Source organism: Gopherus evgoodei, chromosome 2 (assembly GCF_007399415.2).
Source record: "Gopherus evgoodei ecotype Sinaloan lineage chromosome 2, rGopEvg1_v1.p, whole genome shotgun sequence".
Taxonomy (NCBI): domain Eukaryota; kingdom Metazoa; phylum Chordata; order Testudines; family Testudinidae; genus Gopherus; species Gopherus evgoodei.
This window is the reverse complement of record NC_044323.1, coordinates 240,287,425-240,305,582: the sequence shown is the minus strand read 5'-3', so window position 1 is coordinate 240,305,582 and position 18,158 is coordinate 240,287,425. Positions and strand designations below refer to the sequence as shown.

Sequence of the window (18,158 nt, the reverse complement as noted above, 5' to 3'; positions counted from 1 at the left end):
CATTGTCCCAATAGAAAGAAGAATCTGATAAGCACATAAGAGTAAATTAATTGTCCTGGTTTTAATGCTCTCTGGAGCAAATCATAACCGTTTCCATTTTCTCCTACAAAGAAGTGAAAAACATATGTCATAATTGTTACATGTTTTTGATCTTATGTGTTCCCTTTTCAAAACAAAAGTATTGTGTGATCAATAAAAATTGCAGGCTATCCTAGCTTTGATATTTATGAACATTTTTTTTATTTAAATAGAGTGGACTGATTCTGATCTACACTGTTCTGGCAATATAAAGAGGCCAGGTGGTGGGTTGCCAACATGGTGTAATGGGGCCTAGTCTAAATGAGAGTGAAGTGTATTTATTTTAAAGTAACAGAACTGTTATTACTGGCATAACAAATTAGACACTTGATATATGTAGCAGCAAAACATTGTAGCCAGATTCTCACCTCGGGGTTCTAAAGGTACACCTTTTGTAATCATATGGATGTAAGTGGGGGCAAAATATAGCTTCAGCTGTTCTAGACTATTCATACATTTATTTCCAGGAAAAATATTTGTTAAAGTAACAAGTGTCAAGAAAAAGACTTTACTTTTAAAACTATTTACAGACCACATCCATGTATTATGCTCATGTTTTTTATTTGCCCTGCTCCATATGTTGAGTATTTCTAAATAACCATGTTTCTAGATTCAGCAGCCTTAAAAACCAGTGCTTCAGCAGGTATCTAGGATACAGAGAGGGAGAGAGAATCTAAGAAAGTTGCTTACTGTTGATGTCAGCAGCCATCTGTTAGAAAGGAAAACCTTCACTTGCTAGAATATTTTAACACTAAATAGTTATTGTTGAGCTTATTTAACATTATATGAAATATAAATTGATTAAAAAAATCTTTGTGACAAATCTTATAAATTGATGCTTTTAAATTAGCATGTTCAGACAGGTATGATAAGTGGCAAATGGTAATAATATTGTATATTGATGAGTAATTTTCACACAAATGCATAACCAAACTGGACTATGTACATAAAACTGAGATTTAATTTCAAACAGTTACTCAAATTAAACTTTAAGTGATGTTAAAATTTGAGGCATTTGACAAATGCAAGCATTTACAGAAAATCACTGACTTCAAAATGTCAAATATATTTATCTAAAGAGCAATTTAATGTGTTATGCAGCTAACAGACTAAAACAAAACAAGGATATTTTAAAAAGTTTCTTCTTAGTACTTTTCTAAGAATATCCAGAGTTGTGTATGTTAGTGTTTTGGGCAGTTGGTGGAGGGTAGGGGGAGGAGGAGAGAGAGTGATTTAAACCCTGAAACATGGAGGTTCAATCTATCTCTAACTTTTAAGGATTAGGACAAGAACTTCTTGGGGGACAAATCTGGCTATTGTGTTAGAGGAAAGTGCAAGAAATCCCACATCTGGTATTGGCTATCGTCAGATGCAGGATATTGAATTAGGTGAACCTCTGGTCTTAACCCAGTATGGTAGCTCCTATGTTCTTAAGGAGACAACCATGTACCAGGAAGTAACCTGAATTCACTTTTTTAACCCCAGACAGTACATCATCAACCATACAGATATCTGTTACTGCCTCTTTTCAAATGTTATGCAACTCCCTCTTCTGTTTCCATTTAAAAAAAAAATCAGGGTTAAGACTGTGACATAACATATTCAGGTACAGCTAAAATGGTATCCTCTAATTCTCTGCTACTCTGCCATTGGCCTGTCCTAATTACATACAAATGAGCACAAATGAGAGGGAACTTCAAATTCTTTTCATATTTAAGCGAATAGTGAGAGAAACTTGAAGTTTCTGCCTTAGGTCTGATAGCCTTATCACACATTTAGTAATGCAATTATTTAATTAAATATAAAAATAAAATTTACAAGCAAAACTATTTTCCATGTCTTGTCAGTCGTCATTGTTCTAAATTTCATTAGGCCTTGAACATGTTGTCTTTGAACCTGAACTCAGTTGTTTCTTAAGCAGATCTCCCGCTGATTTCACTGGCACTTTTGCATATGATCAGACTGCAGGATAAGATGTATGCTGTTTTTCCAGGTTCTTTGTGGATGTCTCGTAGTACAGTATTTCTCTTGCTACAAGTAGAATAAAGGTCTGAAATGAAATACAACCTACAGGGGAGTTATTGATTTTTATAGCCAACACAGCTATTCAGTATTCATGATAGCGAAATATATGTTGGCAGCAAAAAATGTAAATGCCAATATTTCTCAAGGAGTAAGAAGAGGCAAAGGTAATATACTACAGTTTCATTCCTGGCATCTCAGCAAAATTAGATTTTTTTTTTCCTGTTAAAATATATTTTGGCACTAGTGTGCAAGAGGTCATTGTGCAATAAACCATTAGGAGTGCCTTTTTGTTGAGAGACCCAGATTAAAATCAGACTGGACACTGCTGGATTTTTAGTTGTCTTAGTACTGGGTTCATTTGAAATGCTAAATTTTTATTAAACAGCAGAATATTTTTTTTAAAAAGTTAGAAAATATTTTTCTATTCCAGGATTCTTTTTATCATGTAATATGTGTTGCCTTTTCTGATGAAATTTTGCCAAAAATGTTTGATAAAATAGCTGGCTGTAGGTATACTATTATAGTGATGGCATCAGTTCCTCTGTAATTGAATTGCTTCTTAAATGTTGTTTCCATTGATTATTCTTTTAAAAGGTACATACCAGGGACAGTGGACAGGAGGGATGCGGCACGGATATGGTGTACGTCAAAGTGTACCTTATGGCATGGCAACTGTGATCCGTTCACCCCTCCGAACATCTCTAGTCTCACTTCGTAGTGAGCAGAGCAATGGCACTGTTCTGCATGACATTACTTCAGACAGCCCAGCTGGAACAAGAGGTGGGTTTGTTTTGAATTTTCACAGTGAACCGGAAGCCATGGGTAGTAAGAAAAGAGGAGGCTTGTTCAGAAGAGGATCCCTTCTTGGTAGTATAAAACTTAGAAAATCTGAATCTAAATCATCAATATCTAGCAAACGTAGCTCTGTCAGGAGTGATGCTGCTATGAGCAGAATTAGTTCTAGTGATGCCAACTCTACAATTAGTTTTGGAGATGGTGACTGTGATTATTGCCCTATGGAAGACCATGTTGATGCCACCACAACAGAAACATACATGGGAGAGTGGAAGAATGACAAGCGCAATGGTTTTGGTATTAGTGAGCGTTCAAATGGTATGAAATATGAAGGAGAATGGCTAAATAATAAAAGGCATGGATATGGATGCACCATATTTCCAGATGGCACAAAGGAAGAGGGAAAATATAAAAACAATGTTTTGGTCCGTGGAATAAGGAAGCAACTTATACCAATAAGAAACACCAAAACTAAAGAAAAAGTGGATAGAGCCATAGAGGGTGCACAAAGGGCAGCTGCTATGGCAAGAACCAAAGTGGAAATTGCATCTTCAAGGTATGTAATTGCAAAATGCATGCTTTTGCCACTTCATGTATAGCAACGAAAATGTATTGTTTGCAATAAATTATATTGACAGAGGCTCTTAAAAGTTTGAGTACAAATTGTTGTCTTCAATGGGCACCCAAGTTCAGTTCTGTTTCATATGTGCGTCTTGACTGACTTTAATGAAGTTGCATATGAGAACCTGAGCGTAGAATTTGCCACCATAACTTGAGAGAAGTATTACTTGCACACTTCAGAAATATACTATCAGTCTTGCATGCTTGCACTTAAGCTATAGAACTACTACTAAAATATATCATTGCTTTCCATTGTACACGTGGGGTTTCACCTTTATATGCCATCTTGAAAATTAAGCTGGTGAAGAATGTGGTGGCCTGCTTATGAAGTGGAATATCTTTCCATAAGCATGTCACACTTTTGCTTAGGGATTTGTTCTTTACTGCAGGTTTTCAGATAAAATTTAAGGTGTTGGTTTTGACTTATAACACCCTAAGGACTAGATTCACAAAAGAACTTGGGTGCCTAATTAGCACTTTAGGTGCCTTAATCCCAGAATCATGTCCCACTGGGATTCACAGAACCCCTGCTAAATTGCCCTTGAATCCGTCATAACTTTCAGGACAGTTGTTAGAGAACTCACCTGGAATGTAGGAGATGCACTTGCACAGTTGTGCTCTAAACGTCTATTTATTAGCAACACTCTCTTGTCCTCCAGTTCAAGTCCCCCCTAATGCCAGGAGAGGGTTTGCAGTTGAGAATCCCACACAGAAGGAGGAGCATTCCTGCCTCCCAGACTTAGGTGCCTATCCAAAAGAGAGGGGGCAGATCTTAGTACACCTCTTGGCATGGCAGCTCCCATTGGCTAAGTTACAGGAGGCATTGTCTAGCATGCTGACTTTAAGGAATCCTGTTTTTGAGGCACCCATCTCTCTGTACATTCATTGTATAGGGATCTAGGTGCCTAACTCAGGCTTTGTGAATCCAAGTGATTTTCTGAGTCCCTAAAAGTTATACATTGTGATTTTGAATGTCACCATACCTAAGTTTCTTTGTGAATCAGGACCTAGCTACTTATTTGAGAGCCTCTTTTCACTCATTTGAGCTGGAATCTCCTAAGTCTAGACGAGGATAGGGACCCACTTGCCAGGGCATTCTGAGGGGACTCTCAGTGCTTCCCCCATTGGATCTGAAATAACCAGAATCTGATGTCATTCAGGGTGTGTTGCAAACTTCATGGGTTTTCTTTTCCCCAAGTGTTTGAAAATGAGACAGAATTTTGAGGGTGGTTAACGGGGAAAGAAGAAAGGCTGTTTCAACTTTTTTAATGTTTTTGTTTTTTGGTTCGGGGCTGAGATGGAATTGCCACAATTTAATTTATAATATAGGCAGTTTATGATTTTTAAGTGTTTTGTCAAGGGTGCTTAAAGCAAATACATAGGCACCCTTTTTATTTTTTATAAATATAAATAAAGCTTTCTGGCAGCTTTCCACATTTCAAATTACATTTCTCAGTCAGACTCTACTTGCAATTTACTGTCATCATAAAAACAGCTTTTTAAAAAAAACGCTGTGAGGAAATATTGACTGGCGTGTTAGAGAGTATACCGTATTACACTTGTTAAAGTTGACCTTCCACTACTGGACACCGACTTTTGCTTGAATTGTACAGCCACTCGCACATAGATTTAAAAAGATCTATTCGCTACACATAAGTAAAGAGTGAGTACCAAATACATGGAAGAAGTTGAATTTGTGGGTGATTTATACTGAAAAGCAGTTAAGTGGCAAACACATAATGAAGTTATTGGGCTACTGATCCAATTAGAGGTAAAATCTACTTTATAACACAGTTTGCCCTCAAATGAGTGTTGGTAGCTGGATTTTGCAAAGAAGTCAGGGAGGCCTTTGGCAGCGTAACCATTTCGCAAAGAGTTGAAGCAATAACTAATTTTAAAACAACATACAAAATCCAGAATGAGAATTTAAGTTTTATCAGAAGAATTAAAAGTAGGTTAAGTAAAAGAAATGCATCATACTGTACATATTTTGATAAAACAGATCATAGTATATTATGAAGTTAAAAAAATTTATCTAAAGAAAAATAAAGATTATTTTAAAGCAGTATACTGCTTCATAATAAAAATTAGAGTAATATTTTAAAGAATCTTTAACAGTTCGTAAATGATGTAACAGGGCACAGACTCAACCACTGCAGCACCTCCTGCTGGTTGGTTTGGGAATTAGCTCTTTCAGCAGTGCACCTTCATTAGTAGTGTCTCGCTCCGCATTACTTTCTCAGAGTCGGATCCATGTCACTCTTGTACCGCAGCATTCGCTTCTGGACACTACCCTCTGGCTGTGCCTGCTCTGTTAGCTCTCACCCCAGCCCTCCTTCCGGGGGACCAGCAGCTTCTGTTTCTATCACTCGCCTCAATGGCTCACTGCAGTCCTCAGTCTTGTCCCTTCCCCCATGGGCAAACTGCAGCCTGGCTTAGCCACTCTCATCACTGGCAAGTGAGAGGGAAAAGGAGGGGTGCCCAGGCTTGCCCGCTACTCTGAGCCCCAACCCAGGGACCCTCTAATGGCAACCACTTACTGCCCTCATCCAGCTCTCCTCTACTGCCTGTGTCCCTAGGTCCCTTCTCTGTAGCCCCAGCATCGTATCTGACCCTTTGTGTCAGGGCCCCAGTCTGGCAGTCAATAGCCTCGAGTTCTCCCAGCCTTTGCCGACCCTGCCCAGCCCAGTTTTAGGTGCTTCTCTAAGAGCTAGTTCTTCTCCCTTTGCCCTCAAAGGAAGAGACTCCACTCTGCTGTGCCCTGCAGCCTTCTTATAGGGTCCAGCATGGCCCTAACAGGCTGCTTTCAAGCCTCCACTTGATTGGCTCCCAATAAGCCCTTCCAGGATTGGCTGGGGTGCTGCACAGCCTCTTTGGCTTGCTTTAACCCCTTCCACTACAGATGTACATAAGGTCTTCAAAAGATGTAAATTAGTAAAGGCTGGATATGCAGAAACACCATTTTAAGGATGTGGAGGTAAGGGTCCCCCAAAGTATGACTACGGAAACTATTTGTAATACTGTATTCGTTTCTGAACACCCTCTTCCTAAAAATGTAGACAAATAAGATAGAATTTAAAGGAGAGCAATAAATATAATAAAAGGATAGAGGGACTGGTTGTTACAAGGAATTTAAAGAATAAAATTATCTATAGCTTTGAGCAATTGCTGAGCCCTAGTCTGCACTAAGAACTTATGTTGGTATAAGTACATCACTCAGGGTGGGGAAAATCCGCACTGTGAGCGACACAGTTATACTGACCAAATTCCCAGTGTAGACAGCACTATGTTGATGGGAGAGCTGCTCCCATCCTCATAGCTACCACGTCTCGGGAAGGTGGAGTACCTATGCCGATGGGAGAAGCTCTCCTGTTGGTGTAGGTAGCATTTTCACTAAGTGCTGCAGCTGCACCATTGCAGTACTGTAAGTGTAGACAAGCCCTAAATGTGAGTTGAGAAAGATTGTTGAGACTGGTACCGTGTGTTGTTGCAGTTACAGGATGAAATTAAGAAAAAGAAATTGGTAATGAGGGCTGGATATATACCTAGATTGATGTACAAATGCTCCTTGATAGACCTTGAAGGGTATTCTCCACCTGTACTTTTTGTAATCAGCTTTTGTCATCTTGAACCAATCAAGTGATAAAGAGCAAACATGTAGCAGAGCATCAGAAAATACTTGCGTGTCAATCATAACTAAACAACAAGGAAGTTGTAAGGTAGGATTAAAGACAAGTAGTGACTTGTCTTGAAGGACATTCATATAGGAAAAGCACAGATTATATTGACCCTCTTCTGTCCTAATTGTTTAGGACAGTGGAGATGGAATTGAGAGAGGGTTATAAAGGATTGAGAGGGTGGAGGAGGTGGTTGATAAACATTTTGAGAAGTAGAGTGAATCTGTGAAATGTACGTGCATATAGATCCATAAATTGTTTATGGGAACATCAGGGAATATTCCATGTCAGGAAAATATAACCCTTTAACAAAAAATAGAGGCAGTCTGGCCTAGCAAGACTACTCATTTTGGGTTGACCTCCATTCAACTTTCCTTTTTATTCACCATCACTTTGCCTCAGTCTCCTCCATAAGTCAACCAAACTCTATAACTTTTGCTTAAATTGCCTTTAGTCATTTTGCATCAGAGGGGTAGCCGTGTTAGTCTGGATCTGTAAAAACAAACAAACAAACAAAAAATCCGACAGTCTTGTGGCACCTTTATAGACCAACAGAAGTATTGGAGTATAAGCTTTTGTGGGTGAATACCCACTTCGTCAGGTGCCACAGGGACTCTTTGTCGCTTTTAGTCATTCTGGAAACTCATTCTGTGTTATTAGTATCCTCTGCATTAAATACTGGTAGCATAAGAATAATTTCCTTTTTAATCTTAGCTCTGGGCTATATCCTAATTTTTGACACTATTCAATAGTGTGAATAGTTTCTCTTGTCTTTTCAAAGGGAAATCATTCAAACTCATTAAGCCTTTCCATAACTGATTTTCTTGAGACTCTGATAAGAGAGATGCTCTGACTTAACAGATTTGAGTTTGATGCAGGAATTAGTAGGTGAAATTCTGTGGCCTGTATTATGCAAGATACCAGACTAAATTATAATAATGGTCCTTTCTGGTATTAAAAATCTATGATGCTCCCTCTCAAAAGAATCAATTTGTATGGAACAGTAAATAATTATATACGTGCAATTCTATTTGGGGGTCTAACAATAAAACAGGAACCATTCTTTTTCTTATTGATCATTCGTTAGGTAATACAGTCAGTTTCTGCTTCCCTTCTTTTATTGCAGCTGTATTCCTGGCTGAGAGGTTCAGCAATTGTTTTGTAGTAACTCTGAAATTCATTTCCTGATCCATTCATCTCCAAATGCTTTTCTAAAAGATATGCTCTAATTCCAAAAGAAATTAGTTCGGAGAAGTTCTATGGCCTGTGTTATACAGGAGGTCAAGCTGGATCATCACAATGGTCCCTTCTGGCTTTCTAATCTACAACTCTAAGAATGAATGTGCAGAATGGCTGTTCTATTTAGCACAGATTCCCTAGCTGCTTCATTCTTTATTCCCGAACTAATTATGTTACATTTTTTAGCATTTTCAATCTACTTAATCATTCAAATTATGCCATTCCCTTTTATTCTAGTTGTATAGCAAATTATTTTTTATTCAGATTCCATTTTCAGTATTATCTACAGATTTGGAAATTTTTGTTTTCTATATCTTGGCCAAATTATTTAATTGTTTAATAATTGTTACTTAAATGTTAAAACTGAGCCTGGATTCATAACCCTTTTCAACTTGTAAAACTTCCGTTTGTAGCTATCTTTTTGTTTCCTTTTATCTAGTGCTCTGTTTTGCTTCCTGTTCTCAGACTCTTTGTTGCTATTAATCTCTTGGTATATGGAAGGTGTCAAAAGCTTTCTGAAAATCTGTTTTATGTACCCTGCCTTTCTTTTATCATGACTGTAGGATCTATAAAGTAATCTAGCAAGTTAGTTAAACATGACCTCCATCAACCTAAATTCTATCCTGACTCAGAATGTGCTTTCCAATTTATTTTTATTGGTGTCTTTTGACATAATTACTGTCATAGCAATTAATCAAAAAATAAATGGACAGGATTACAAAATCACCATACACATACAAAGCTGCCTCAACAGTTAAGCATTATAGACCAATCGCTGCTACAACAAAAGACACAGAAAGATGAGATACACATCTAAAAGTGAATATTCATTAATAATGCATAATAATAATAAAATTGTTTTAACAAACACTGGTGTAACTTGGGGATCATGGCATAAATCAAAAATATCTCAGAACATATTAAACAAGAGATAACACTGGAGCTGATGTATTAAAATCTTGGAAGTAGAGACATTTCAGAAATATAGGGGTGCTTCCCTATTTATCACTTTAATAGTCACTGTGAAGAAAATCTTAAAACTATTTTAAAGTTACTGAGACAAATCCATTCATTTGCCTTCAAAAATGTTACACTGGGGATAAATCTAGCCTACTTCTCCAGTTTCCTGTATTTTGAAGGAAAAATGGCTACTTGCCAGTCCTCAAGAATATTGAATGGGGAAATTTCTCCTCTGTGTGTATTCTAAGGACATACAAACTATGGGTCCAATCCCGCTGGATGCTGATTGCCTACTGTGAGATACTATGGATTTTCAACACCTATTGAAGCAGTAGTCAATCAGCAGGTTATATCAGGAGACTCCAAAGACTTCATTTTTTCATTGTTAATTTTAAAACTTTTTTTAAAAGGCAGTTATACATTTCTAGAGTTATAATGTCCGAGTATTTCTAGCGTAAAGGTTTTATTCTTGCTAACTAGGGTTATGTGAGATAAAAATACTCCCTCTCACATCTTGATGGTGTTCGAAAAGGAGGAGATGGAGGAAATAAATAAGATTAGTTCATTTTTCTTTACAAAAACTATTATTGTGATGGAGTTGCTTAAAAGAATTTGAACACATAGTAGTTCAGTCTTTGTCATTAGTTAAGATTTTGTCCAGATTTTAAACTCCTGTTTTCAGGAGTGTACACCTCATCTGAAATATTTACTATGAGCACATATGCAGTTTCACTGTTACAGTGAAGTATTTGTGTGAGGCTTCGCAGGGTCAGGGCTAAGTCTGCAGTGGTGGCTGTCAGCTTAGAAGTGAAATACACCTCTACCCCGATATAACGCGGTCCTCGGGAGACAAAAAATCTCACCGCGTTATAGGTGAGACTGCGTTATATCAAACTTGCTTTGCCCCGCCCCCGTTACTTGTTCCCTGACCGCACCCTCCAGAGACCCCCCGATCCCTAATCACCCCAGGATCCCACCCCCTACCCAACCCCCCCTGTCACCTGACTACTCCGACCCCTATCCATCCCTCCCTGCCCCCTGCAGGCACTCACCGGCAGCAGCGGGAAGGGAGCAGCCCGACCCCAGTCCGTTCCACCCTGCCAGCTCCCAGCCACGGCGCTCTGCTTCCTGCCATTGGTAAGTGTGGAGAGGTTGGGGAAAGGATGCCCCCACGCACTCACCTGTGGCGGGAAGTGGAGCAACACAGCCCCGGCCTGCTCTGCTTTTCTTGCCCTAGCCCCAGCTGTGTTGCTGGGGGGCGGCTGGGGAAAGGTCCTGCACTCACCTGCGGCGGGAAGCGGAGTGCCACAGCGGAAGGTGGCAGAGGTGTAGCTGGCTGGGGCTTGATGCTCCACTTCCAGCTGCCAGTGAGTGCAGGAGGTTGGGGAAAGGATGCCCTCCACACTCACCAGTGGCGGGAAGCAGAGCAGCCTGGCCCCATCCCGCTCCACTCTGCTACTCCCAGCCACAGCGATCCACTTCCTGCCACAGGTGATGTGCAGGGAGGTGGGGAAGGGACGCCCCCCCATACTCACCTGTGACAGGAAGCAGAGCGCTTCAGCTGGGACCTGGTTGGAGTGGAGCAGGCTGGGGCCAGGCTGCTCTGTTTCCGCCACTGCTGGTGAGTGCGGGGGGGATCCATTCCCCCAAACCCCCTCCCTGAGCGCACGGCTAGGGCAGAGGTGAGGGAAGCAGAGCAGGCTGCTCCCGGCCCCCCGCTAATTCCCGGGTCACTCTGGGACTGCGGGGGCCCCCAAAGTGCGCTTCCACAGCTCCTGCCCTCCAGGACCGTGCGGGGGGAGCCCCTGACGCCCCCCGAGACCCTCAGCCCCTTATTCAAATCCCTCAGCCTCGGCCTGGCCTGACACCCTTAACACACTCCTTAGAGCAGCGTGTCAGAGCTTACGGTGTTGTGTGCAAGCCCGTGTTATATCGGGTTGCATTATATCGGGGTAGAGGTGTAGTATGGAGATGCATGTTAATAATTTCGTCTTTGATCTTGTTAACATTTACACGTGCTTATCTTCATTACTCTGAATTTGTCACAGTTAAAATGGCAATGCTCATGAGTCTGAACGGAAATGCATAAAGTCATTGAGCACAATATTTCAGTAAACTATATTTTAGTCACACATTTGTTACAATACATTGAGGTGATAAAGGCTGCAGTCCTAAAAACATGTAAGTTTATATGAGTAATTTAGGTTTATTAAGTTGTTTGCAGAGGATCAAGAACAGATTCAGTCCTATTACTACAAGTTTGTAAAGTTAGAAAAATTCACACACAACTCTAGGGGCCAGATTCTTAGTTGGTATAAGAAGGGACCTTTAGATCATCTAGCCTGATTTCCTCTATATCACAAAACAAAGTACGTTTGCTTTTTGTTTTGATTTTGTTTAAATTCATGGGAATTTCAATGTTTATTGTGTTTTTTTAAAAGGGTGAAAATTAGTGTAAAAATGAACTCAGTATTCTGGGTAAATATCAGAGTTAAAGCATCAGCTAAAGAATAGTAAGAATACTGAAAGTAAAAGTAGTTTAATGCTGTGGTTTTTCATCAGCTGTACATTAGTAGTATGTTTCTAGATGTGGGTATCTTCTACTACATTACCTTACTTTAACAGACAGTCTTGTATTTACTATTAGACTAATTTATTATTAACAACACATTTACCTAATGTAATGCATTGGATTTTCTTAACATAATCAGTATTTTCATGTACTTGAGGGGTCCAAAAGTCAAATGAAAATTGGTAAAAACTGAATAACTGTTGTAAAAACTGAAAATGAAAGGCGTTAATCACAGGCCATTACATTTCACCCAGTTACCTCTGTATTGAGCCCAGTAACTTGCATTAGCTTACCCACGCTAAACGTCTGGGCCCTGAATTTTTTAAAAACCACCAGCTACTGTTTGTTTCAAAAGCATGTTGTGACTGTCTAAATTACATGGTTTTAGAGATCTCCTGTGCCCTCTAAGCATCTTTCCTGAACTCAACACTTGGCCCCATGCTGACTCTTCTCCCTCTCCCCTCCCCCTTTAGAAATCGGTGGAAGTCACAGGTTCTGTGACAGCCTTAATTAATTAAACCAGAATTGGTAATATGAATATTCAGGACAGCAATGTGTCCAGGAAACCTAAGACAATAGTCACAGTTAAGACAACCTATTTCTAGTCTTACATAGAGGATGCAATCCAGGAAGTTTGCCATTGTATGTATGACTGTTTTCAAGTAATATAGGTATAAACTGATCAATGCTTACCCATTTCAGATATTTAAAAAATCAGAGCATTGTTATAGGATCACAAAACTAAGTTTTGTCAGCTTTTTATCCTTTACTGTGTGCTAAATATTGTCCATAGTAACCGTTTTATTATTATGAAAAGTTGTCTGCATGCGTATCATAATATTCTGAGAAATTTTTTGGTCATAAAATTGGATTTTCTTGACATAATTGCACTACTACAGTATATTTTTTCAAGAAGCAGATGAGTAGAGAAGGGGAGCTGGATAAGAGTTTTGACTATATTCTTCTTTATACAACCTTATTAACATCCATAGGTTCATATTATGGATAAATATAGAATTACAGGAGATTCAAAATAAATACAACTGGTGTCTTGAAAAAAAGCACTTGCATTCCCGCTAGTGGTGAATGGAAAACTTTCCCTGTGGGTGGTAGAGAGGGGTATAAAGGTCTCTGGCATATACCTTCTTTCTCTCCCCCTCCCCCCCACATCCCATAAATTTATGCAGTAGAAGCCAAGAGACTTGTCTTTGGGTTGGAATTCCCTTCTTTTCTTGGTGTGTGTTTTTGTAACTACTCTATGGATGAGATATAATCATAAAAGGATACAGTTTATTCTTAAGAATAATAATAAGCACATGTGCCCTATACTTCCTGATATTCTATATTACTGAGTTCTTCTGATTTTTCTTACTAAGATAAACACTTCTGGTAGTTTTCTAGTTCTAGCTGTGACTATACAATGTTAGAAACAAGCATAATGATACTTATCATTTATTTAGCTCTTTTCATCTTCAGAATCTTTGCATTCATTACTCTTCACATCTGGGTTGTAGGTAGGTATTTTACCAATAGGGGGATCAAGGCAGAGAGATTCATTTCTACCCTGCAATATAGCTCCTACCACCGGCCCATGTCAGCTGACTCAGACTCTGGCTGCAGAGCTATAAAACGGCAATGTAGACGTTCAGACTAGCTGGAGCCCAAGCAGTGGGACCCTGCCCCCTTGTGGGGTTGCAGAGCCCGGGCTCAAGCTCAAGCCCTAACATCTACACTGCAATTTTATAGCCCAGAAAGCCTACGTCAGCTGACATAGGCCAAACGTGGGTGTTTTATTTCACTGTAGACATACCCCTAATGACTAACCTGAGGCCAGAAAGAGAGTTTGTATCGGGAGCTGTAGCATGAGTTCCTGGAGCGCAGTCATTTGCTCTAACTATGAAATTGTGCTTTTCCCTCTCTCTGTGTTAATCACAAGAACTGCTACTTTTTGCGTTGGGTTGCTGTGGAAAGAGAGAGAGAATAAACGTTGAAAGTGCATAGGGGGAGAAAGTGGGAATGGCAGTGAATGGGAAAGATTTGTAGAAGAGAGGAGAGATGGAATGGAAGAGAAGAGAAGGGATGGGAAGAAGAAATCAAAGGAAATGGAAGACTTTCCTGCTTATCCTTTCCTGTCCTCATACTCCACAAAATATTTTTGACCAAATCCATACTACCACCTAAATCAGATTTAGACTCAGCATTCTGAGCATGGTGTAACAAGCTTTAATATGCATAATTATGTAACATTCACTGATCTTTGAGGTGGATAAAACAATATAAATAGATTTTGTTCATTAACCTTTTTATTCACTACAGCAACCGTACAACTGCCACAGAGTCCATCTCTCTGCAGTCAAGCTCTTAAATTGAGGCAAAGTATTGTCCTGTTAGGATGCTGTGAACAGAACAAACAGGAATTAAAACCGAAGCCTCCTGTAGATAATTACAGTGCAGTGTCCATTACCCTTTCTCACTCATGGCCTCAGTTTTGACCTGGACAAACTGTGATTTCAAGGGAGAGAGAGAATTTAGCATGTATTGAGTATGTATAGTTTGTGTCCCCTCTGAACAGCAACTGTCAATCATGCCAAACTGTGTTGAATTATGTGCAGTGCACAAACTTTCCACTGTGGATTAAGCCGACTCTACCAATCTCACTTTACTCAAGGCACTAAACTGGACACTCGCAAAACTAGTGCCTTGCAAATCTTTGAGATGCTTTACTTATTATAGATGAAATATGAACATTGTGTTTAGAAATAGGATCCAACTAATACCAAAGGTATTTATGAGTCTGCTCGCATTAGTACAAAGATAATTTGGGTTTAGAACAAAATCAGTTATATTCATTTTACTGTTTAGTCTGATTCATGATCAAAAATCAAATTTTGTCATGGTAAAAATTAAATCAAGTTCTATGGATAAAATCAAGCTGCTGTATGATACATTATGTGGGTAGTCTTAAAGTATAAGCCACTAACTCTACATTCTGTGGGTGAAAGGCTGGCTCTGTTGAAGTCAGTGGGCCGAGGATTTTACCCATTATACAATTATTTCACTGGAAAAAGAAATGCAGATTTGGAGGTTTAAAAGTCTGATTAGTAACAGTCCCTATAGTGTGTGTTGGTCTGTATATATAATATATCTATTTGAAGTGTAGAAATTACAAAACTGTCAAAGTGATTTGACTTTATTATTTAGTTTATATGAGTTAATAGCTGAAAAGGGCCAACATACTCCTATTTAGCTTTCAGTTAAGCTATAAATAAAAAATCTCAAGTATTTAATTTTTCAATCAAATCATAGAATATTAGGGTTGGAAGATACCTCAGAAGGTCATCTAGTCCAATCCCCTAATCAAAGCAGGATCAACCCCAACTAAATCATCCCAACCAGGGCCTTAAAACCTCTAAGGATGGAGATTCTACCACCTCCCTAGGTAACCCATTCCAGTGCTCTAGTTTTTCCTAATATCCAACCTAGACCTCCCCCACTGCAACTTGAGACCATTGCTCCTTCTTCTGTCATCTGCCACCACTGAAAACAGCTGAGCTTCATCCTCTTTGGAACCCCCCTTCAAGTAGTTGAAGGCTGCTATCAAATCGCCCATCACTCTTCTCTTCTGTAGACTAAATAAGCCCAGTTCCCTCAGCCTCTCCTCGTAAGTCATGTGCCCCAGCCCCCTAATCATTTTGGTTGCCCTCTGCTGGACTCTCTCCAATTTGTCCACATCTTTCCTGTAGTGGGGAGCCCAAAATTGGACGCAATACTCCAGATGTGGCCTCATGAGTGCTGAATAGAGGGGAATAATCACTTCCCTTGATCTGCTGGCAGTGCTGCTACTAATGCAGCTCAATATACCTTTAGCTTTCTTGGCAACAGGGGCCCTGTTGATTCATACCCAGCTTCTCATCCACTGCAATCTCCAAGTCCTTTTCTGCAGAACTGCCACTTAGTCAGTCGGTCCCCAGCCTGTAACAGTGCATGGGATTCTTCCATCCTAAGTGCAGGACTCTGCCTTGGTCCTTGTTGAACCTCCTCTGATTTCTTTCTCATCAGCTATAGATTCTTAAGATTTAGAGAAAGTGATCTGAAAAAGACAACGGGCTCTTTGCAATATTAGTGTGGACTAACTTTTGTCTGTAGGTATTAATGCTAGATCACTTTCACAAGCAACCCCAAACTAAAAACATTATTATACAGAAATAAAAATAATTGTGCCATCACATTTGCTTGTGGAGTTCCTACTGATTTCAGTGAAAATTGTGCGTGCATATTAGATCCAGAAGTTGGTACAACAGAGTTGTTCTCTTAACATGTTAAAAATTGAGAGATGTGAGAACATGGATGTATAGGAAATTTCTGACTGAAGATAAAATGTAAATTTTGCTGACTATATGCATGTTTTAGTTAAAACTGAAGCTCTGTGCACCAGGCCTTTCAAAAGACCCATATAAGGAAAACCTTTCCAATAAGCAAGACTTCTGTAATGTTTCTCTGTACAGGGCAGATTATTACATAAGAATTAATCTGCAAATCAACCAAAAATAAACTTAGGAGCTGAAGGAACCTTTAAAAAGGCAGCCCAATAAACATATAATTTTTTTAGAAACACGTTTTGTGGGGCTTAGATCATATAAGTGTAGGACCAACATCTCTTGTTAGGGCCAGATTGTGAGAGAAGACATTCTGTACACTTCCCCTTTTAGCTATTCCAATACATATCACTTCTGATGTACAGTACCCCAGTCATTCCAACAGCTAAGCCTTGGAGCAGTGTCTGCTGCTGCTTCTGACTTGGAGTAGAGTTTTTGTGATGAAGAGATGTCTGTTTAGAATGAAGAGACCACCAGATGCATTCTCACTTGTAATCTGAAGTACAACTTTGAACCTAGGTGAAAGTAAAAGGTTAATGAATTAACCTGCTGTTTCCTATCAAAATGTTCTGCAGTAACTGTCATGCTGTCTGGAGTGGCTCACAACTGAGTACCTACCTCAGGGCAGACTGTCAGAAAGCAGGGCAGGCACCCCAGGCTGGTGGTGTTTTCTGTAATTAGATTTCACCAAGCCAGTAACAAATGTGAACTCCTGGATCGTTATATCAGTGTTACCATGGAATCACAGACAGTCCCCTTAGACCAGTGGTTGGCAACCTGCAGCCCATCAGGGTAATCTGCTGGCGGGCCACAAAACAGCTTGTTTACATTGACCGTCCACAGGTATGGCCGCTCACAGCTCCTAGTGGCCAAGATTTGCCATTTCCGGCCAATGGGAGCTGCGAGAAGCGGCAGCCAGCACATCCCTGTGGCCCGTGCCGCTTCCCACAGCTCCCATTGGCAGGGAACGGCGAACTGTGTCCACTGAGAGCTGCGGGCAGTCGTGCCTGCCGAAGGTCAGTGTAAACAAACTGTCTCATGGCCTGCCAGCGGATTACCCTCATGGGCTGCGGGTGGGCCACAGGTTGCCCACCACTGCCTTAGACTCTCCAGTCTATCCTGATACCCAAACAAAGTGGACTTTGTGATAAAAGGTCACTTAAACCAAAAAAATCACATCACCTCACATCAAGTTGCTCCCTGTCCCAGATATCAGTCACTTACCTCAGATCAATTGTCATGCTAGATCTGACACCAAAGACAACACTGGTAGTAAATTCTATAGTAAACTAACCAAAGGTTTATTAGACAAAACAAGGAAATGAGTTATTGAGAGGTTAAAGCAGGTAAAATATATGTTAAGGTAAGTCAGAGTTTGTAATGCCAAATGGTGGCAGTGATGTACTAAACTGCCACTTTCCCAAAAGTCTTTCAGGGTACCCAGATTGTCCTCTGGGGCTCTCCACTTTGCACCTAGTACACTTCCCTGTAGAGTCCAGAGATAAAGGATCTTTCTCCTGAATCCAGGCTTAGTTTCTTCTCACAGGGTCACTCCTGCTTTGGCTTTTCTTTTGATGACGGAGAGCAAGGAATATATTTGGAGTCTTAGACCTTGGATCATCACACTCAATGACCACTTGTTTTGAAATTAGCAATTTTCTGTTAAAGTTCTTCTTTTGCATTTCACAAGGCTTCTTTCTCATTTAGTTATTTATTTACACAATGTAAATGTTTAATAACATTATAACAGGATATTGATAAGTGAAGACAATGTAAGTAATATCCCATTAATTTTCATGAAGTGAAGAAAAACAC

The 18,158-nt window shown here is 39.8% G+C and overlaps 1 protein-coding gene across 3 annotated transcripts in view; it reads left to right on the top strand.

Annotated features, from left to right (window-relative positions):
* Window positions 1–18,158, top strand: part of JPH1 (junctophilin 1) — a 121,464-nt gene that overhangs the window by 4,229 nt on the left and 99,077 nt on the right. For 2 of the 3 annotated variants that reach the window (XM_030553285.1, XM_030553283.1), the window contains exon 2: window positions 2,698–3,454. In XM_030553285.1, coding sequence (XP_030409145.1) covers window positions 2,698–3,454 — 757 coding nt within the window. The remainder of the gene's footprint in view (window positions 1–2,697; window positions 3,455–18,158) is intronic. The other variant, XM_030553286.1, reaches the window with a different exon arrangement.